We start from the raw sequence: 24,864 nt of genomic DNA, 5'->3' as shown, positions 1-24,864 counted from the left end.
AATATTGTTGTTATTTGACATCTTGTTGACTTCATTTAAAAAAAAAAACTTTTGTTACAACCCCATAACTAAAGTGAAAGTTATCTGATGCAACTTTCATATCGGTTTATGAGAAAGGCGATCTTATTTAATACCGACCCCGATAATTTTCCTTCATTATTTTCCAACAAATTACTCAAAAATTTGCTAAATGTTATTAAATATTTGTATATTACCACTTACCGACTTTTCTATGTCTACTGGTTTTGAGACGTGCGCGTCTCTTCTTCGGGACACCAATTTTCGAAACTGGTAGACATAGAAAAGTCGGTAAGTAGTTATATACAAATATTTAATAACACTTAGGAAAATGTTTGACCACAAAGTTAATGCTTTAAATATCAATAAAAATTTACTTGCTTTATTCTCTCTATTTGTATTCTACTTTATTTCCTCGATTGAACGCGAACAGAAGGTGTCGAAAATGCTCACATTCGTCTAACTGACATTACATTTTGAAGGCTTGTAATCAAATAAAATAATATACATAGGTAACATAAAAACAAACGCAATATCTTGTACAGCCGAAATTTAGTTTTCGAATAACGTATAACCTCAACCATTTTCTCATTCTTTTAATACTCTATTATAATTTTTTTTAAAAAAGAAAAAAACTTATCTCAAAGACCCAATACATTATTTTCAAAAAAACTGAAGCCTTTTTTATATATATTGGCGAGATTCTACAACCATATTTTTTAATAATTTATTATATATTGACATCTTTTTTTTTTCAGATTATAAACAATGATAAATAATGTAAACTCACTGGAGTTACCCGTGCCGAGGACACTTAACAATATATATATATATATTTATATATATATTTTATTTTTTTAACATGTGAGAATAAACACAAAAGACTGAATGTACAGATATAATTAACGAAATGTTCAGACAGTTTTAAAAACTGCCTATTTAAGTTTATATTTAATTCATCTGCACCGATATTATTTTTATTTTAAAACGTACAATAAAAGAACAAAAAAATAACAAAAACTATACATTTGTGGAGCAATCGATTCAATATTGGTTTGGGTGACAATTTTAAACACTACATATTCATGTTTATATTTCATTTCTATATACCCATATTATTAACATTATTAGTTTTTATTGAAGTTAAATTTATTATTTATTTATCATCTGTTTAAGTATACGTCTGCACATAGTATAAAATCAACAAAACTCCCTTTCTGAACGACGCAAATTGACATAATATGAATATTCGTTACCTCAGTCTCGCTAGTTCCGGCGCCCTCTAACGTCCGGATTCTCGTACTTCCGGTTCCGGGTAGTCCTTGTTCCGGTTGGGGGGATGGCCGGGGGCGAAAAGGTCATAGGACGACCGGATATAAGTGTGTCAGGCTCCGCTAGGCCAAGTGGGCCAAGGTTCGGTAGGGAGAAAGGGTCCTATTAAAGCAGGCTTTACTATCTCTCGGGTGGGAGAGATAAGGAGTGTTTATAAAAACATCCCCAAATAGACCGAGATAAGTTTTATGGAAGAATAATAATTCTTCATCTTGATTCATATCAGGTTGTTTATTTTAAATAAATATTGTAGTTCTTCTAATCAATTTGGCGGTATATGTAGACATGTACAGTCTTTAAAAAAATAATTAAAAGTCATTGCGTATGTGTGCGTACCAATAAATTTTCATGCAAATAATTCAAATGTGCGTGCTTACACAAGCAAAAATTGTATGTTCACTTCATTGACCGACGGGCACCAACACATTAACATTAAAAATATATAAAATTAAGGCTTGTAAAATTTTCAAACGTACATAACAATATTTGCGTAGAAATACAGTCGAAATCGATCGGAATTGAATATACGTACTATATATTTTTTTTAAATATAGATTTTCAAAAAGAGATGGAAAAAAATATCGATTAGAGAATTATATGCATTAACAGGACATATGGTTTTCTAATTCCTAAAATTTTCGAATAAAAAAATATCTCTGAAGAAAAATCCATCAAACATAATACGACTTGTGCGTCAATTCGATTTCAATATTTTTCAACAGCATTTTGAGTCTATACGACTTTTTGTTGACATGAACTGGAGCCAACCCTCTTTGGAGATATAAATATTTATATTTAAAAACAGAGATGAAGAACATTTTATAGATGGGAATATAGAAGTTTGGGCATTTACAGAAATAACGACTTGTCATTGGCTGGCTTATGCGGCCACTTTACACACTGTGTACCATTCACCATTCTGCCTATATTTAAACATTTATATTCGTTCTATTCTTCCATCCATTGTTTTTTGTGAAGTCAAATAGCTGATCGGCATAATATCAAGTAATTTAATACACTTACGCACAATGTAGTCCCCTTTACTGAAGAGCGCCATCTGCGACCGTCCATTTTATTCCAGTTCTGTCACGGAAGAAAGCTTAGAAAAAAACAGCTTTGGTAGATGCATTCGCCATAAGCAAAATCAGAAAGATTAGTCGCAATTTTTTTCTGTGGCGATTAGCAAATGTTACCCGTTACAATCTTAAGCACAAACTCTACCCTCTAGGACTTGAAATACCCCTTTTAATAGGAAATATTGAATTATAGACATTTATCGGCCAAATGATCTGTTGTTACTTCTACTCGTATATTAGCTTTCATGTTCCAGATAATTAATTACCTTAGACAATGTCCAACTTGCCAATGGTAATGCCTGTTTAAATGGCTATCTCTATGTTAAACTATATTACTTTGGACATTGACATTTTTCACGTCTCTAAGGGAGTTTTTCGTCACAAAATTCTTTTACTTTTTTAACATAATATTTCTACCTCAGCGGCAGACGGATGCAAATCCAGAATTGGATGAAATGACATTTCAATTTTCGTACACAGTTTATTATCATGTCCACTGATTTTGAAGAAATTTAAGTCTTAAAATGAAAGAACCAATGTACTGAAATACTGAAAATACAAATTAATGCTATAAATAATTATAAACAACTTAGAAAAAGTAGATTCTTTAGGCATGTTTTCAACATTTTATGTTTGGATTTGCCTCCGGCTGCCTCTGAGGTACGGATATTATTCTCAAGATATTATGTAAACCTACATTATTTCTTAATGTATGAATTGAGGTACTTTATTTTGTAATGGACTATTCAATTTTGTTTATAAATGAATAAGTAAAAATGAAAAATTGAAAATTGAAGAGGTGCGAAGGTTTTCACGGTCACTGTTATCAATATGTTTCCGACTTTATAGACACCGGAACACTTTTTAGACACCGGACATTTTTTCGCATTTGAACCGAAAATTTTGCATAAACCCAGTAATTACAGTGCACGAATAATTAAAGAGGCAATTTAAATACACAGACACCTAAATAACATAAACAAAGACGACGGGCTTAAATTAAACTCAACATGGTTCCCAGCACTACATACTACAAAAATGAACAGAAATGTGCCTACTGCCGACTGCGACACGGTACAAATTACTAGTACTAAAACACACACTTTTTTCTACAAAACACTCAGTTTACCCTCAAGATCGCTCCTGAAATGGTAGCCGAAACTTCGGAACAAATCCAACACACACGGTATCACCCAAGAATGTAACAGGCGGCCTCCGTGGTGTAGTGGTCAAGACGCTTGACTCACGCACGGAAGGTTCCGGGTTCGATTCCCGGTGAGAACACAAAAATTAAAATGTGATTTTTCTCAAGCCTGGGTGCTCTGTGATGTAATTCACCACTGTAATTAGGCCTCCTGGCCTGTTGTGGTGCAAAAGAAAATGTAAATGTAAAAAAAAAAAAAACATATTGAAGAGTTCCCGGGTTCGATTCCTGAGATGGTTGACATAAAAATATATATTTGAAAAGGTGTTCTTACACTAGAGTAAGACGGAGAAGAGCAGCGTTAGCGTAACAAAAACACTCTAAACAGGCGAAGTGGGATTATTTAACATATTGTGGAGAAGTGATAGAATGTGAATGTTTCTTCAGAACATCCGCTAAGATTGGTGTACCAATGCAGTGCCATATGCACCATTATTAATATGGAAGTCTACGCATTTACAGGGCTTATGACTTGTCATTGGCTGGTTTAAGTGGCCACTATACACACTGTTTTACATTTACCACAATATCCACATTTCTTCAACTCTTCAAATCAAAAATGCTTTTCCTGTCTGTTGCAACAAATTTAGATCTGAATAACTCCCTAGGGAGGAAATTCAGCCAGTCTGCAAACATTTAGGCACACTCAAAACATTATTGACAATGGTACACACTTGAGTTTATTTCAATATCACGTATTTATGCAGGAAATAATGAAATTCTTCCTAAAATACGCTTGACTTAGTCAGGTTGTATAATAATTTATTATCGAACTGTGATTAGTCGCCTTCTGAGGTCAAATCTTCAGCCGACCTAATTGGAAATACTGCTTACTAATATATATCGCTGTTAGCCATACAATTTTATTTATTTATAACTTTTTTTGACGCGCAATTTTTGTCTTTTTTATCTGTGTCCAGGCAGATTACAAATGATGTCGAAAATGCTCACTTACGTAAACTTAACATTTTATTTTGAAGGCTTATGATAAAATATATATACATTTGTAACATAAAAACAAGCAAAATATCTTGTAGAGAGAAATTTTTCTTTCGAATGACCTTTACCGATTTGTTTTAATTTTGGCACTCCTTTTTTAAATTTGGAAAAAAACGGAATGTTATACAAACACCTGATTTTTTAATTTGATTGAACCAACTGGTCCAAGAAGTATAAAAATAAAGGCGAATCTGCGGCCTTGCAGTGAATTTAGCCTTCTGTTCTAATTTCAGCCGAAACCGATACTTACATATTTAAATAAGTAAAAAGTCTTAAATTTGTTGCAACAGAGATGTGGATGTTTAAACATACGCAGAATGATGAATGTTACAAGGTATTTAAAGTGGCCACTCGAACTAGCCAACAACATGTCATAAGCACTGTAAATGCCTATACTTCTATACTGCTTTCTCAAAAATGTTTTTCCTCTCTGTTGCAACAAATTTTAATCTAAATAACTCCTAAGAGAGGAAATCCAGCCTGTCCACAAACATTTGGACATACTCAAAACATTGTTGATGTATAAAGTCACTTCTTAATGCCCAAAATTGCGTATTTTTATTGTTAAATATTTAAAGTCAGTATCTTTTTATCCTCTAAATTGTTTTCCGTCTGCGTTTTTCGAGTAATTTATAAAATAAATGTTCTTCACCGTGTCACCAGAAGTTAAAATCTGCTCTATACGAGTACATATATGGTGGTGCTTGTTACCTACCAAACATCGTGTTATGTCGACTGCCAAGTAGGTCCCACATAAATTGCCAAATATTTATCCGCGTTGATATCGTTCCGTAAAAATCGTCTCGTGAGAACATTTTTTACTTCACGCTCGTTTTGGATAAATCTTCAGACTAACATGGTATGTGTAATGTACAGATAGAGAAAAAGATTGTACTTACAGTTTTATTATCTTTTATCAATGCAAAAGATACAATATTTAAACTTAACTAAACTAAATATAATAGAGAATGGAAATACTTAAAAATAACTCAAGGAATCGTATTTGTAAAACGTAAAATAAAGCAGTTAAAAAAAGTATGAAATCGTAAAAATTTAAATTAAATCAAGTTGTCTAAAGAACGTGTGTCACCGAACACAGCCAAAACGGTTCTCTTGGTGTCCGTCGCTCAGACCTGGCGCGCGACGTCGCGTGTAACGTCTATAGTGTTGCCACAAGTATATTAAATAAAAATCTGCATTGAGAAACTTTTGTTTTATGCCTCAATGTCCAGAATGTGAAGATAAGTCAATACATCATGCTTCTTGGAATTCTTCGGGATAGATTTTCCGGCTTTTTTTAGATTTCGTATTTATTTATCAACGGCCTAAGCCAATTTGCACAGTTAACATACATGTTATTTGAACAAAACGAGTTTATAAATTTAAAAAATAATGCTTTAGCTAAAGAAAGAAAATAAGGATAGTAAATTAGAACAAAGGTATAGATAATACGTCACAGTAGCTCAGTTTAGCCATGGCATCTCCGCACACTCATCTTTACACAAACAAGAGATTAGCCAAACGCAGGAAGGTCTAGCCCAAGAAACTCCAAGTCACTGGAAGAGTAAGCTAGTCTACACGTTTTTGAAATTGAGGATTTCACATGCCAAAAGTTATTGTTTCTAGTGACACGGCAGGGAACATGAAAGGAGATTGTTTGTAATAGAGAAGCGACATCACTTATTGAGTTCAGTATTTTAAAAATACATATAAGGTCCAACTCTGTTATACGGTTCTCCAATTAAGTATTTGTAAACGTTTTCAGCATAGGCTCTTCACCATTAATACGGCATAGTTTAAATATGGATCAGCATGGTTTATCATGGTTTATCATGTTTAACCATGTTAGGCTGCTTTCGGAAAACTTAAAAATATTTTTGAAAATAAAGAAATCCCTATACGCTTAAAAAGACAAGTATATGAATAGTGCATATTGCCGGTGACAATATACGGATTAGGAACTATATCTATAACACAAAAAAGTAACCGGAAATCAAAATGCACGCAACGATCCATGGAAAGACAGATGCTTGGTGTATGTCTAAGAGACTGAGTAAGAAATGAAGAAATAAGGCGCTGAACCGGAGTCGTGGATATCATGGATCGTGCAGCAAAATTGCAATGACAGTGGGCAGGACACTTGGCGAGTCAAAATGATGACAGGTGGACACCCAGAATAATAAAGTAGAGACCATGGGCAAACAAAAGAAGTGTTGGAAGGCCACAGAAAAGATGGGTTGACGACATTGCCTCTATTGTTGGTAAAACGTGGATGATGAAAGCGGGTAATAGGAAGGAATGGAGACGTTTGGAAGAAGCTTTTATCCAGTAGTGAAGAGAATAAGGCTTCAGAAGAAGAAGAAAAAGAAGATGGTTTATCTCGAAATCTTTTATGTTAATCGTTTTCTTGAACATATTGTCTATTACCCTTGTTTGTCTTTGCTACGTAAGTTTATGTTATTTTTGTTCAGTTTTTTGGGCATACATTTCTTCATATAACTGTTGTTACTTGCTCAGACCTTTTTGTACTGTATATTTGATAAATAAACTAATTCATAATATTGTCATATGCATAAATAGCTTTACGTATTTTTGAAAATGTGTAGATTGATAAACTCCATAAAGCTTCAGCATAGTTTTTGTTCTGCTGTAAGAAATAGAGTACCCCCTTATGAACAACCCTATCGGGAGATAAAGCCTCTCTTGTCACATACAGAATAAAGGTTTCAAGTAATTGTAGGGAGCCTTTTGTTAAAGCTCTCTTACGTATGAAAGGAATCCTATGTACAAAATACATTTATAACAGCCAAACGTACGGGTATGTGGTCTTATTTTAATTCAATTGTGTAAATTAAAATTCTAAATGAAAGTTTGTTGTGACTTATAATAGAATTATTTTAATAAAAATGCATAATTTTAAGTTTTATTCCACTTTTTTATTATTTTTACCAGTCATCAAATTTCGTCGTGACCGACATCGTCAGACTAGTGAAATGCATGTATCATCGAAAACACGAACTATGTTTGCGGGTAGTCAAAGATTGCTTAGTAAGTTAGATATATCATCTCTTAATCCTCTTAATGTCAATGGTACCAATATCCAATACAGGAAATCTGTAAAAAATCTTAAGTACTGATGGATGAACATCTGTGCTGGCGAGCTCATACTAATGAATTAAGTAGCAAAATATATTTCAGTCTACACTCACTTAGAAGGTTGCAAAAATTATTACCCATTAATACTAAATGCACTCTGGTACAAGCATTACTACTACCCATTCTAGATTACGCTGATGTTTCCATGACTGGTTTAGGATGTGGGCAACTCGATAAACTTGAACGGCTTCAGAATACATGCATAATGTATATTTTTGGTCTTGGGAAATATGACCACATTTCTGATTATCGTAGGCAACTAAAATGTCTGACAGCGGAGAGACTATCACTCCTTCTCAATTCTGTTTACTATATTTCATGGTTCTAACGCTCCTATATACATCCGTGAAAAATTCAAATCCAATCAGTTCAATCATCAGTTTAATCTTCCTTCTAATTCGCAAAGCCACCTTTTAATACCCATCCACAATTCCTTTTTCTTCTTTAACTCATATAGTGTCCATGCGGCTCGACAGTGGAATCTTCTCCCATCCACTATCAAAGATGTTACTGTAGTATCTCTGTTTAAATCACGTCTAAAAAAACATAACCTTTCTCTTCCTTAATCTCTCATCCTTTGCTCTTTCTTCTTCATTCCATTTTCCCATTGAAAAATAGTATAGCTTTGAGTTAATTTATAAATAAATAAGATTATTTTTAAATTCATTTATCTTTAGCTTTTTTGTTATTATTTTCTATTGAATATGTTTTGCAACTTAAATTTTAAGAATAACTTTTAATTAATTGGTTGGTCGGACAAAATTGCCATTTGGCAATGGGCATGCTAATGTACAATTAACTTTATGTACAAAAAAATAGTAAATAAAAAAGCACAGGTAGTAAATCATGATTTTTATATAATAATGGAGATAAACAAACTTTAAGTACAAAACAATAAGTTATTATTATTATTATTAACTTATATTGCGCCATTTTTGTAATATAATACCTCAAGGGCGCTTGACATAGTGATAAAAAAATTAAGTTTTGTTTGAATGTTTATAACGAAAACAGATGTAAAAAATATAATTTTATGACATCCGTCGTATTGCCAGGACACTTATAAAATATTTCCGATAAATAAAAAGTTTTATTCTAATTCCATGTTAAAAGGGATATTGTCTACGAACTAGTCTTCTTTAAGGTATTCTCTATCCCTGTTGTAATTTGTTCATCTTGAATGCAAACACAAAACTGCACACAAACACCGGCCACAGAACAGCGCCTCTGCCTTTCTTGTAATTGGTTATATTCTCGTGCTCTTTCTTAAACGTTAAAGCATATTATTGTGGTAATGACATCATTTTTATTCGTATAATTATTCTTTGCATAGTACGGATAAATATTTTTTTGTGTTTTAACACAAAAAAATATTTATCCAAAAAAAATATTTGGAAAGTAAAACTTTTATAAATAAGCAGGATTTTAATCCTGCTTATTTATAAAAGTTTTACTTTCCAAATCCGATGTGAAAATGTGCATTTGAAGCTTACAAAAAACACAACTTCATCATTTGAACAAATAAGAGAGACATATCAATTGATATTATCATTGATATTAAAGTAAGTTTATGACCTTCCCTATCTAACAGCAACTAAAGAACTTTTTGAACAAACTAAGCAATTAAATATAACTGAACTTTTTAAACTCAAATCATTAAAATGTATCTATAAACTAGCCATTAATATAATTGTAGACGAAGAACTTAAACTTGAAAAAAATTGTAGTAAATATGGACACAATACGAGAATATCAGAAAATATCATATATAACCTTCTAAAACGGGACAAGGACAGTCGAGACAAATATTTATTTATTTATTTATTACACACTTTATATACATATACAATATATATACACATAAGGGCGGGTATATTGCCTTAAGGCAATTTCTTCCTACCTACCAAAACCGTTTAGTTTGAGAAAATTACAAATACATGGACATATAGAGTTTTAAATTTTAGACAAAAATTAAAAACAAATATTTACAAAATAAAAATATAAAAAAATATTAACACTATACTATGAAGAGAATAGAGGGGATGGGAAGAAAAGAAGAAGGATAAAGGAACAATTCAAATATTTAGATAGTGACATTTCAATCTTAACTTAAATGTAAATAAAAAAGGAGCGTCTCTAACATTAGTGGGTAGATTATTTCACAATCGAGCGGCTACTACTGTGAAAGAGGAGGCAAGAAAATTAGAGCGATGACAAGGCATTAAAAGGGTTGTCTCGTTATTAGAACGAAGAGATATGTACCGCATGTAATGTATGTGTTTGTGTATGTATTTAAATTGTTCCTTTATCCTTCTTCTTTCCTTCCCATCCCCTCTCCTCTCTTCATAGTATAGTGTTTTTTTTTTATATATATATATTTTTATTTTGTTAATCATTGTTTTTCATTTTTGTAAAAAATTGTAAGATTCAATATGTCCATGTATTTATAATTTATATTTAAAGTCCGTGTTGTAAAAGAGGTTGGAAAAGCTCTCCCATAAACCAGGAACTGAAATTATACAATTAACTACCAGACAAATCTAAACAAAAGACTCAGAAAAACTTTTCAAAAGATGTAAAAAATATTATTATCAACAACAGAGTATAATTAAAAAATTATATGTTAATTTTGTAAAATGAATGTTATAATCCGTAAGGGTTAATAAATATTATTTTAAATAAAAACATAAAAAAACAAAATAAAAAGTTGTATTGTAACATACATGTAGATTCGTGTTACACAAGAGTTAAAAATGTTGAAACATGTTTTTGTTTTGTCAACAATTGTTATGTTTTCTTTGCCTTCTGGATAATTGTTTTCCAACTTATAAATGCTGAATCTCAGAAACCGTAATCGGAAATCTAGTCCTGTGAGTTTCGGTGAGGGGGTGCTGGTGATGGGTGGTAAGGGTGGAAGGAAGGGATGATGACATAACCTACATTCTGAAGAGCAGTACAATAGTTAAACAGGTCCAAAGAAATAAATGTTTCACTGTTAGAAAGCTTTTTGAACCAAACGTCAGTTGCAATGGGACTCTCAAAAGTTTCCCAAACATTCAACGTAAAACTCTTTTATTTTTATTTTATTTCATTAGAAAGCCAACAGACATTTAAAAATTTAAAAGATACAATTATATTTTAAATACATATCATAAAGTCCAATTAGGAACTTCAGCCCTACTGGAAATTGGATACAATAAATGTTTTCTTTCGCGCGGTGAAAATTGGAGCATTAAATTGTACTGCAAAAGTTCCCGAAACTGTACGAAAAAAATAATAAAAAACATTTAAATAAAAACGTACTACTTTGAATGACGTCATTGGTTCATATGAATCAATCTATCATATGCGAGCTATAGAAGATTTCCGGTTAGCTTGGATGGACCAATGGGAAGAATTGTATGAGAATAAGCGGAAACGAATCTCTGACGTCACACGCGGAGTTGTTTCAGAAATGCGAAACTTAAAAAAATCGTAGCGCTAATAATACGATATATAGAAATTAAAAAAAAATTGGCTTAGTTTGATAGTCTTTTAACCCTTACGCTGCTACGCAGTTTTTCAAGAATCTAATCAGAAATCTTATTATTAATACATTTTAAAAATATTTTATCGAATACGTTGTTTTCCAAACACACTACTGTTTTAAAAATTAATAGCAATTCCAAGAAAAATCTTCCATTTCATAAATATCTAATTCAAGCCCAGTGGGGTGAGCAAGATGGACAACTCGTGCCGTCCGCAACACATTCTCGTACAGCGGTTGTAAACCATTTCTTAATCGAAAATAAAAATGATCTCGCACAACAATCTCAAGGCGCATTGTTTTAATAGTTATTATTGAAATGACAGTATTATGATGGCTTTTTTATTGATTGCGGGGCAAAGTGCCCTTATTATCAAACCTACCACTTCCATCAATGCATGCTAAACAAAGTTTGAGTAAAATATATCTTGGAATTTGTTGCAACAGAGAGGGAACACATTTTTGCCAAGGGAATGTGGAAGTCTAGGCATTTACAGGACTTACGATCTGTCATTGGCTGTTTTAAATGACCACTTTACACACTGCGAAATATTCACCATTCATGATAATTTTTACATTACCTTAACTCTTGCATCTGTTGACTTTTGCAAACTAAAAGAGCTGAAACCTTTATCGAATTTGGCGAGTTTCATCTGGATAAATTATTTCACCTCCTAGGTAATGCCTAAAAATACTTTAAATTTTTTATGCAAGTTATTTCGATCAACAATATTTTGAGCATGTCCAAATGTTTGTATGGAGTTATTTAGATTGAAACTTCATGATAACGCGTAAATGTACTAAGAAGTGATGTTATTTCTTGGTAGATGTTATAATATAATTTTAATTTTAAAAATAATGTTTTCGTACAACTGTCGCACAAATTGATATCATTCCGTTTCACTAATAGCTAGTTCACGCATAATGGATTGAGCGAGATAGACAACAGTTGCTGAAATTACAAACAGTTGTGGTAAATTACATATCGTGTACATTTATATATATTTTTAATCTTACTTTGTTACTCTAATTGACAAGTTAACTCTGCAAAGGGTCATTTTTATTGTGAATAAATATACAAAGTATATTATTTAAAATGATAACGGATATTAAAAGTGATTTAGAAATAATAATACCTCACCTAGAAACTCGGAAGCTTAGCAGCTCAACCTATTCCGAAAGTGAATTTGACAATAACGATCAACTTCTAAATGATAGTGATGATAGTTTATATGACTCTTATGAAGAGCTCAAAATCGAAGAAGCATTTCTGAAATATTTTTGGATCAAGATCGAGCTGATATACTTTATTTACCACAATTACGTTTTGTTTGTAGAATAGTTTCTAGAATAGAGTTTGTATAGTAATAATTACGTTTTGTTTGTAGAGTAATAATTACTACCTAATGAACAGCTAAAACATTTTAATTTCACATTACTGTAGGTACCCATTATAATAAATCAACAAATGATTTTTCAATATTCAAATGTCCTAATTGACAATCATTAAGGTTCCATGGTGAATTATTTTTATATTTTATGGCTCTTTACTTATTTGTTTATATTCTTAATTACGGGGTTTTCCGGTGATATAGGGACCTTACTAGATAAGAGTTATTATATTAAAGGTAAAGTATTCAATTAGTTATTCATTACAGACATACATCAATATTTTTGTAATCACTGGATCGGGTATAATAGTAGGGAAGACACAAAATGTAATTATTTTTCTCAAATATCATATAAGTGATTGAAAATTCTAAATATTAAAATGATTTATTTTTTATTTCACTGTTTTTGCAATGTAAAAAATTCCCTGTTTCCGGTCCCGGCTAGCTAGAAGTTTCCTGTGTTTAGTTGTTTCTCTTTTTTTTAAAGCACTGCAAATTTAATCATCGAAATTTAGTTGTTTAAAAAAATAAATATATTTGTTTATTAACTACTAAACAAAGCTTTTTTTTCAATTTTTATGTATCGTATTAACGGCGCTACGATTTTTTAAAGTTTTGTATTTCCGAAATTAATCCGCGTGTGACGTCGCAAGTTCTCTTCCGCTTCTTCTTGATTTGTTCTGTTGATTACTCCATTGACGATTAGAAAACCGGAAATCTTTCACAACCCTCTTATCATTGGTTGATTCATATGAACAAGTGACGTCGTTCAAAGTAGTTCGTTTTTATTAAAATATTTTATATTATTTTTTATTAATTTTCAAGAAACTTTGCCGTACAATTTAATGCTCGAATTTTTACCGCGCGTAATAAAACATTCCGGATAAAATTTTCCGTAGGGCTGAAATAGGTACGAAACTGAATAATAACCCGTCGAATAAGTAATTTTTATGTTTTGAAAATGTTTTATACCACTGGCGGTTAAGTGCAACAAGCAGTTCCCAAATTCATTTACCCTTTTGGGGATTATGACGTCAGCATCAGTCTAGTTAGAACTTTATGATAGGGATTAACAACAACGATATATCGTTGTTTAGCAGTCTAAGGGTTAACAAATAAAAAAACAAAAAAAAAACACTGAACTTCCTCATTAGAGGCTTCCACATAATATTGTTATTGTAAATGTAGTGACATAAAAAATATACATAGAATAAAATAACTTATCATACAAAACTTATAATATTACTAAAAATGTAAATGTAAAACATGTTATTAAAAATATATCTACCTTTGAATATTGGTTACACAGTTGCACATTATAATATAAAATACAGCTATAGTTGTCCATACAGTGTACATTTATAATGTGCCTACATACAGAACTGCACATAACCTGCATAATATGGGCTGCGGATTCAAGGCGCAACATCATAGCTTGAATTATTTTTGGAAATTTCATTTTTAAAGGAAGTTAAAGATATGGTATTAATATCGATCCAATTTAATTTCTGATTACACATATTGCAGGTTCTATTTACAAATGAATTTTGAAAAAAAAATAGTGGAACGTTTACAAATTTTAAATAGATATTGGTTTCTGGTCTGTGTTACTGGGACTCTAAAATTAATAAGTGATAGCATTTTAGGACAATCTATCATGTTATTTAAAGTTTTATACATAAAAATGGCGTCACCCATGTTCCTGCGAGTTTGGAGAGTTAGGAGTTTAGGTAAGTTTGTAGATTCATCTGGACCTGTATTCTGAATCAACCGTCTAAAATTGCAAAACGATATAAATTTTGATTGTATAGATTCAGTTCGGTTAGTGTATTTTTTGTTTTGAGGGCTCCAAGCGGGAGATGTGAATTTTAATTGGCACAATTTAATTCATTCTTAAAATGCATTGCTAAAAAGCCCCTTCTGCAAACGATGCTGTAGCGTCGTATTGTATACAAAACACAAGATAAAACAGAATCATAGACATTTTTAAAAAACATTGAAATATCTTGTTTAAAAATATATTTTCCAGCTCAATTTGTATCAGTCATCTGTACGTCTGATGTCACCAAACTCTTATTAAAGGGGCTTAACCGATTTACGTGCGTTTTTTTGCATAATAATGAGCTTTGCGCTGTGCATGTTTGTAGATCTTCATACTTTCAATCTTATCTAAAAAAAAAATGTTAGGAGCATAAATGTATTATTTATTGACCTACCAGGGTTGCATTCGACAAGAACGCATGTACTAAAAAATTGGGGAGATATTTTTTAGTAAAAAAAAAATGTATTTTAATGTTTATAAACAGCATTCGTTTTTTGTGGATATCAATCAGATTCTGCTGTTAAATTTCTTATACTTTCTGCCTATTTTACTGGATTGATTTTTGGTAATACTGAAATAATATTGACTGACAATCAATAAAATTTTGAAAATTAAAATCCTAAATAAATTGCACCCCTGTTGTTGGAAGAGCAGAGTTTGACATTTGCAAAAACAATTCTGTATTTAAAAAATAAAAAAATAATGTTTTGGAATTCAATCATAAAAATGAACCTGCACCTACATTCAATATTTAAATATTTATTATTTTAAGTTTTGGAATAATGTATCTGGGGGTCCACCTATCGCCTTCTTGTCTCGCCGCATGACCTCGCTTATTGCCATTTTCGTCTTCCCGCTCTTTTTGCGATATCAGTCACCTTTGTACGACGTCTTATCTCCTCATTACTTATTCGATCTCTTAAGAAGACGCCCAACATTTGTCTTTCCATAGACCGCAGAGTGCACTTAATTTTGTAATCACTGCAAGCAGTGAGTGACATGGATTCAAGACCGTATGTTGCCACCGGCGGAACACAAGAGTTGTGGACTTTGGCCTTCAAATTATTTGGAATTCCCTTATTTCTGAAAACGTGTTTCAGCTTTCCAAACGCAGCCCAACTTAACCCGATTCGTCTAGGCAGTTCCGCAGTTTGATAAAATTTTCCCAATTTGATTTTTTGCCCAAGGTAAACGTACTCGTCAACAGCACCGATAATTTTTTCACACATTTTTAGTGCTTTTTTTTTCAAATTATTATTCTTAATATTTTTAGTATAGCTTCGCGGGGGTGAAAAAATGTGAATGTATGTATGTGTAAAAAAAGTTCATTTGAAATATATAAATAAATTAAATGAATTTAAATTTATTTCAACAGAGAGGGAAAATTTTTTGAGAAGGGAATATGGAAGTCTAGGCATTTACAGGGCTTATGACCTGTCATTGGCTGGTTTAAGTGGCCACTTTACACACTGTGTAACATTCACCATTCTGCTCATGTTTGAACATCCACATTTCCTCAACTCTTCCATCTGTTGACTTTTGTGAAGTAAAAGAGCTGAAACCTTTATCACATGGGTGAGATTCATCCGGCTGAACTAAATCACCTACTAGGCAACGCCTGAAAACAATGTTCCAATTTTTATACTTCTTCTTTTACCAGGTAGTAATTCAACAATATTTGATTATGTCCAAATGCTTGCAGACTGGCTGGATTTCCTCCCTAGGGAGTTGTTCATATTTAAATTTACTTCAACAGAGAGGGAAAAAATTCTGAGAAGGGAATATGGAAGTCTAGGCATTTACAGGGCTTATGACCTGTCATTGGCTGGTTTAAGTGGCCACTTTACTGGCCACTGTAAATGCCTAGACTTCCATATTCCCTTCTCAAAAATTTTTCCCTCTCTGTTGAAATAAATTTGAATATGAAAAACTCCCTAGGGAGGAAATCCAGCCAGTCTGCAAGCATTTGGACATAATCAAACATTGTTAAATTAAATGAAAGTTTTAGAAGCATTGTATTCAACAAGGGCGCCCATTATTATACAATGCAAACGTGTTCTTAAATATACGAGGGAAGGTACCGTTGGATAATAGGCACAGCGTAAGTGTAAGCGATGGTTTGTCAGATCCAACTCTTGAAGCTTCACAACTTAAGGCGAGCTTTCGTTTACTGAAAACTTTTGTTCCTGAAACCCACTTACTGTTCACATTTCACAATTAGCTTGAATATTATCATACGAGTATGCAAACTTTTCGGAAATTAACTTACCCACGTTTGTTTGGTTTGATCGAAATGTATAAACCACATTATTTTTTAAAGCTACGTACTTATACTATTAAATATTTATATTTAAATTTGTTGCAACAGAGAAATAAAACATTTTGAGAAGATAATATAGAGGTCTAGGTATTTACCGGGCTTTTAACCTGTCATTGGCTGGTTTAAATAGCCAATTGTAACATTCAACAATGATGAGTATGTCCAAATGCTTGCAGACTGGCTGGATTTTCTCCCTAGGGAGTTGTTCATATTTCAATTTATTTCAACAGAGAGGGAAAACGTTTTTGAGAAGGGAACATAGAAGTCTAGGCATTTACAGGGCTTATGACCTGTCATTGGCTGGTTTAAGTGGCCACTTTACACACTGTGTAACATTCACCATTCTGTCCATGTTTGACCATCCACATTTCCTCAACTCCATCTGTTGACTTTTGTGAAGTAAAAGAGCTGAAAGCTTTATCACGTGGGTGAGACTGTAAATGCCTAGACTTCCATATTCCCTTCGCAAAAACGTTTTGCCTTTCTGTTGAAATAAATTAAAAAAATGTAATATTCACTTTTCTGCATTCACTATGTTAAAACATCCACATTTCCTCAACTCTTCAATCTGTTTTCTTTTATGAAGTAAAAGAACTAAAACCTTTACCACGTTGGTAAAATTTATCCTTATTTCTGGATATTTGTGGATGTTAAAATCAAGAATTTTGTAAAGTATGAAATCTGCAACTGGACACCCGGTACATCTGTTTTATAAACTGCATAATATAATCTGTTTAGTATGTTTGAGCAGTTGATTGCAACTGGGTTGCACTCAGGCGATGTGTGCAGTATGCAGTATGCAACTGGGTACTTTATTTCCATTCATTAGTTGTCTCAATACCAATCTAGTCACGGCCACGCCTCGGGGTCCACTCGTGCCGTCACTTTGGACAAGAGAAATGAGTACTTGGTCTATATATATAAAAAATAATGTATTGAAGCTTGTCCTTTGTAGACTCGATAACTACCGGACTAATTTACATGCCATTTTTTGTAAAATAATTTAATGTACGTGAAATAGGTTTGTAAATAATAATATCTTCAATATGTTAATAGTTGCATTCGACTAAAATGCATATTCCGAAAAGTTCGGAGAATGTTTTATTTTTGTAAATTAGAAAAGTTTGTATTTTAACGCTTACAAACATCAATTATGTTTAATGGATACTAAATTGATTGGTTTCCTTACGATTTCCTAATTTATGCATATTTACTTATTTTTAATGTTTTTTTGGATGCTAAAATAATTTTAACTTAGATTTGATACACTTTTGACAAACGGATTTTAACGCAAAATGCACCACTGTCGGCAAGTAGCAAAGAATTTGACATTTGCCAAAAAAAATTCTTATTTGAAAATGAATTATTTTATGTTTTTTAATTCAAACATAAACAAGTATGAGGGGTGCCTACATATCAATAAAAAGTCTTTTTCCTTTTATCCGGACAGTTTTTGCACGCTTTCACGAAACAGTCATTTTTCTTTTATTATTATTTATTCATTTATATGTTGACAGACTTATTCAGTCAATTCCAACAACGGTCAACACATTTTCTTATACTAAATACATGTACAAATGAAATAAAACACAACTTAATAAAATTAAAGTTAGAACAAAAAAATGACTACCTCAAGACAAGATCTGGTCTATCTTAGATCTTTCTCTTTTTTTGGTTTCAAATTAAATGTCAAAGTCACGTCAGAACCCGGCTGGCGGTTAAAGAATGACTAAATTCGCGATGAGCATAAGTTAGGTGTCATAATTTTAGAATGCTCAGGGTATAACGCGGTCTGACTTTTCTTTATTAACGCGTATTCTCGTATTTTCTCCATGGTATGTGGTTCTAGAGTAGTGATTTTGGCATGATTTTGATTTGAGCATGACAAAGACTGTTATCGAATCACATTAGGATATAAAATGATAAACAAACCCTTATTACGAATTTGTAAATAGCTCAAAAAAGACAACAAAAAAATGTCTGTCCTTATTTACGAAAACACATTTGTTCAACCAGCTAATAGCAAGTTAGCCAACGTTCGAGCAGGACAACGTCTGTCGGGTCCGCTAGTTTGAAATAAATTTAAGAAATACAAATAAATACTTAAATAAGAAAAACAACTTTGTTTTTTACCACTCATTTTTTTGTATTACTCCTACGTTTGAAGCCACCTTGAATTTGGTTCTGTCGTCTGGAATCTCCAATATCTTACCTGCACAAATCAATTAGATCGAATTCAAAATAAATTCTTGAAAGTTCTCAACCGTAAAGCACGCGAAACGTTCGATTCGTATGATGACTTTCCTCTTTCCATAGTCTGACTTCTCTTACCAAACGAAGAATTGTTTCTTACAAGTGCTTCTTATTCAAGATCTAGAATAATATAATTGAACGTATTCATCTCTTGGAAAACATCAATCTAAACTGCCCTACCAGATTATTAACCAGACAAGTCCGGGTTTTTTACAATCCTCTACCATCCAATAACATCGCTCAAAATTCATTTATTAACCGTAGCTGCACATAATAATATAACAAATAATATTAATATATATATTTAAATAATATAACACAGTAAAGTTCAAAATAACGAGATAATAATAATAAAAAAATAATAATACAACATTAGTGCTTAAAATTTATAAGTTTTTTGAGCAATCAAATAAATAATAAAAAAACTTCAATCAACTAAATAATACCTTTATTTAGTAAAATCATCACCAGTTAGTTGAAAGAAGTTGCCATTTGGCAATAAATCTACCAAAGTACAATTTAAATTATGTTTAACATGTTAAAATGAAGAAAGAAAAAATCACGTATTCCAGAAAACAAATTTTAATTCAATAATAAATATATATAAATAAATCCATTACTTTTCTAAAAAATAACGAGTAAAAATACGTTTTAATTCATGAACAGAATTTGTATTGAAAATATCGAATATTTGTTCTAACTCATTTCCATACCTATGTTTCCTGGGTACTGGGTATAGGTGAGTGCATTTCGAAGTTGGTTCGTGAATTGTTGCAAAAAAATAATTCCTTCCTTCTAGTCCACTACTATAACTATATTTATCATTACTACTTTATCCTGTCTCTATTCTTTATAGGCATTTTAAGGGTAATCTTCTCTATGAATTCTATATTGAATCTTATTTTATTATTTCAATATAATAAAAAATAAGTGGTTTAAAACAAAGTTATTTTATTATAATGAATAACCACAAAATTGATGCTTCAAATATAAAATTTACTAATCAATACATCCGGATAAATTGTTAAACAGTGTGTACAGTGGCCACTTAAACCAGCCAATAACAGGTTATAAGCCCTGTAAATGCCTAGACTTCCATATTCCTTTATTTAAGGTATTCTCTATCATCATCATCCCGGTGACCTTCGTGGTGTAGTGGTCAAGACACTTGACTCACACACAAAAAGTTCCGAGTTCGATTCCCGGTGAGAACACAAAAATTTAAAAAATATGATTTTATCAAGCCTGGGTGTTCTGTGATGTAATTCACCACTGTTATTGGGCCTCCTGAAAATAAATAAATAAAATCCCAAAAATAAATAAATAAAATCCCTGTTGTAATTTGTTGATATGTTTACTCGCATAAATTGTGGAAAAGAAATTATAAAGCAGTATGTCTCAATGTTTTTTTTTCAATGTCTGAACTTTAGAATATTCCATCTTTTACTAGTGTTAAGACATATTTACCATAGTATTTTAAGAGTTTATACTGTTAAGATTTAAAAAATGTTCTTGCGGCAAAGTTTATGGAACAAATAAAAAAAAAAAAACTATATTATCTTTTACAGAATATTTTATTTTTTCTTTCTTGTGTTACACAAAAATATTAAAACTGTCCATTATTCATTATTTATTATAGGAGCAAAAATTCATTAACATTTTCTTGTATACCCACGAACAGGACATGCCTTTGTGGGATTTTTTATTTACCATTTTTGTATTTCATTGCTATGTAATTATGCTTTATTGTTTTAATACTCTGTTTTTTTATTATGTTTATTTTAAAAAACAAAATAAAAAATAAAAAATGGTCCCATCCAGTCTATGAACGGACTGCGCATGACATACGAGTACATATATATTCACAAAAGAAAGTTCGTATTGCTATTTTCACCACCCTAAAGTTGTAGATAAAATTAGTGTTTGGATTAGTCACGAAAACTATTGTGGTTCCCAAAGCACGCCGTAACTAACTTTACTTACGCTCGTATTTATCTCTTTGTGTTTCTTTATTGAATTATTTATTATTGTGTAAATTCATTGTAAAATATTTTTTTGTAGACGTTACCAAAAGAAGGGTACACGGCAAGAACGGTCTCATGAACAAATAAGGCATTTTACTGTATGGATGGGCGCGCGTGTATTGATTTAAGGTTGAATAAAAAAGATGGATTACAATTAATGTTATTTATTGAGTAGATACACACGAGTTACATGCTTAAAATTTTGTACAAGAATTTACAATAGCGAACACTTGGGGAGGAGCTGGTGGACGGGCAACACGAAATGCCGAGATGAAATGTGAATGTTGTTCCGATGCACGACGTTTAATAACTTGTCCGAGCTGAAATTGTATCGGATTACGCGTTGCGGGCCAAAGCGGTGTTCGGCTCTGCCAACCTCACGGCTGTTGGTGACCTCCATATTACAAGTTGAATAAAAACCTTATTTGTTGGACACTATAGTTCATGAATTTAACAAAATAGGCTTTCAATTAATGTAATGTATATTTTTTTCGGCCTCGTGGTGTAGTGGTCAGCGCGTTTACCTACCATGCAAGAGGTTTCGGGTTCGATTTTCGACAGGGTTGACATAAAATATTGATTGAAAAACGTGTTTTTACATTGTAATATTTTATAGTACCTGGACTGGTACCTGAAGCGTAAGACCGATCACCGTACCTTCATGTATTTTTATTATTAAAAAAAAGTGTTCAAGATACACTGCGATTGGATAACCAATGCAGTGCCCTATGCACCATTCAGTGCGGAAAGGGAATGATGATGATGATATTTTTACATACAATATAAAATATCGTCGGGTTTTGGCACAAGTCGTTAACTACATTTGACTAGTAGTTTATTGTAATATTATTTTTTGTGAATGTTAGTAAATATTGTATTTTACCACTTACCGGCTTTATATGTCTTCCGGTTTTGAAACGTACCCGTCTCTTCGTCAGGACACTCACTACACCAACATGCAAATGCTAAAATACACTATCACCTTTACCGGCGCCGTATTATTCGTAGTGTTTACGAAAGTATGCATAAATTACATGCAGAGCTAAAGGGTGTGCAAACACCACCATGTTCGAATATGCACTAAAATTAGGTTAGGTAAAATTTAGTAGTATGTCGCAGAATTTCTGGCGGAAGTTTTAGGAAGAGGAGGGGCTAAGTGGTTCGTCATCATTTCCTTTGCGCACCTGATGGTGCATAGAGCAATGCATTGGTACACTAATCGCAGCGCATTTTGATCATTTTTGCTACATGAAGGTAAAATGACCAGTCTTTCGCTTTAGATACCAATCCAGAGACCATGAAATATTCTTGTTTAAAAACACCAATTTAAATAAATATTTCATATTAATCATGTCGGGAATCGAACCCGAGACCTCTTGCAAAGTAGGCAAGCGCGACGCGGCTGACTAATACACCACGATTTTTAAAAATCAATTATGTATTGATTTTTGCTACGATTTTTAGTCGTAAAATTTTATAAATTAAATACCATGTGAATAATTGTCGTAACACGGCTATTGCCAATATTTATGACATATTTATGTAAAAATATTCATGTGAATTCCTAAAGTATGGGATTTTCCCTAAACTCGATACCACAAGACTGCTTTATAAATATAAATATGTACATATTTAAACATATGAATTTTTGTAAACCTGAATCAGTACTAACAAGTTTTGTAACAAAATACGTGGTGTTTTTTACTTACAATAGTCCTGATGATATCGTTTTCGAAATTAGGTATTTATTTATTTATTTATACATAAAAGGTTCAAAGAACCTTTTACAAAAAATGTCTTACAAAAAAAAACACAAAAGTAAACAATAATATTATGTAGTACATAATATGAAATATAATATAATTGAATAATTAAAACTAAACAATTTAGTGAACATAAAATATAAAAAAATAAAAAATAAAAAAAAAGAAATATAACATATCTGAAGTATTATTGCATCTAATGTATAGAATTATGAATTAATTCAATGATCTAATGTTTTTTTTTTATGCTCTTTAGCTGAAATTTTTGTTGTCAGCATTTTATTCAAGAAAGTAAGTAAGAGTGTTATATTATGCTTCACATCTACATTTTTTAAAACTTAAACAGTAAATGTTATGTTGAAAGTGCATTAACCCTTTGCGACGCGACGGTAAAAATTTGTCCTGGTGTAAAATAATTCTTAAATCTCTTAGAATGCATTTGATGTGAATAAACACTGTCGTTACATATTTGTTAGTTTTTATTAGTACCAGTAATTTTTTTTCTATTTTTTCAGTTTTTTCAAATCAGGATTCGTACCTGTAAACGGACATCGAGTCGAAAGCGCTCGTTCAGGATTCTGTATCTTTTTCACACACGGTATTTTCAATCCGCACGTTCAAAGATTTCAACGCTTATCAGTTCATGGTTTACCTCTTCGTTCTAATTCTCAAGGCACTTTCTTAATACCCATCCACAATTCATCTTTCTTCTCTTACTCATATAGTGTCCATGCGGCTCGACTGGGGAATCATCTCCCATCCACCATCAAAGATGTTACCACATTATCTCTGTTTAAATCACGTCTGAAGAAACATCTCCTTTCTCTTCCTTAATCTCTCCTCCTTTCTTTTTTCCTCTTTTTTCCTTTTTCCCATTGAGTTTTGATTTAAGCTAATTTACAAAAAAATACGTTTATTTCTATTTTTATATATCTATGGCTTTTTAATCTTTATTTTCTATTAAATATGTTCTGTAACTTAAATTATAAAAACAAAACTATTTCATTGGTTGATTGGAAGAAATTGCCATTTGGCCAATGTAAAAATAACATTATGTACAGAAATTTAAATAAATAAATACATAGACATATACAATAACACGTCAACAATCTTGAAAATTGCAAATATATTTAAGAATGTTACGATGGTGTCTTATGGTCCTGATGATAAACGAGTGTGTCAAAATCAAACCGGGATGCAGAAACGTAAAAAAGATGACGATGCATGAATTAACGAGATATTTTTGTTTGTTCCAGACAAGGTCCGCAAGAAGTACGCCGGGCTGGGGCACAGCGTGGTGGCCGTCCAACTGGAGAGGGGCCCCGCGGGGCTGGGGCTGTCCCTGGCAGGGCACCGGGACAGGGCCCGCATGGCCGTGTTCGTGTGCGGCCTGCGCCCGGGGGGGCCTGCGTGCCGCGCGGGTGGCGTGCTGCTAGGCGACGAGATCCTGGAGGTGAGTCACACCGATGCATTGTAGAGAGCGTGTTTCTCGGGGACGAATCTTATATATGACGCACACGCTTGTGTGAGTGTGTATTTATGTGGTGTGAGTGACTGGATTTTGGTTCCTAAAAAGCCAACTTAAGTACGCAGTATATCGTGGCCTCCATGTTGTTACTAGTCATCTCGTATTTTGGTGGTTTTTATGTTTGAAATATAAAGAAAGGGGACGTGAGGTTACTGTCAGCATTATTTATTATTTTTATTTTATTTTTTTCACAAACCGTTATAGTCATCTAAAATAAGTGCTTGTTTGAAAATGTCCTAACAAGACGAAACTCGTCACAATAAACCCTTTGTATATTTTATTAAACATAAAGTAGAATAATAATCCAATAAACTTGTTTTATTTTGGATACATTACCAAATCCATAATAAGTATTGAAAACTGAGATTTTTTAGCATAAAAATACCAATTTAGTTTTCATAAAATAAAAAATTAAGTGTGACAAAAAATAAATAAATTAAAAATTAAAGTAA

At 32.1% G+C, this 24,864-nt stretch overlaps 1 protein-coding gene across 1 annotated transcript in view; it reads left to right on the top strand.

Moving 5' to 3' along the window:
* Positions 1-24,864, top strand: part of LOC148277615 (multiple PDZ domain protein-like) — a 434,817-nt gene that overhangs the window by 300,424 nt on the left and 109,529 nt on the right. The window contains exon 22 of the mRNA XM_088232645.1: positions 24,141-24,337. Coding sequence (XP_088088771.1) covers positions 24,141-24,337 — 197 coding nt within the window. The remainder of the gene's footprint in view (positions 1-24,140; positions 24,338-24,864) is intronic.

This window comes from Micrasema longulum, unplaced genomic scaffold, assembly GCF_059751315.1.
Source record: "Micrasema longulum isolate JH-2025_06_02 unplaced genomic scaffold, ASM5975131v1 h1tg001006l, whole genome shotgun sequence".
NCBI classification, from domain to species: Eukaryota; Metazoa; Arthropoda; class Insecta; order Trichoptera; family Brachycentridae; genus Micrasema; species Micrasema longulum.
This window is presented reverse-complemented; position numbering and strand designations above follow the sequence as displayed.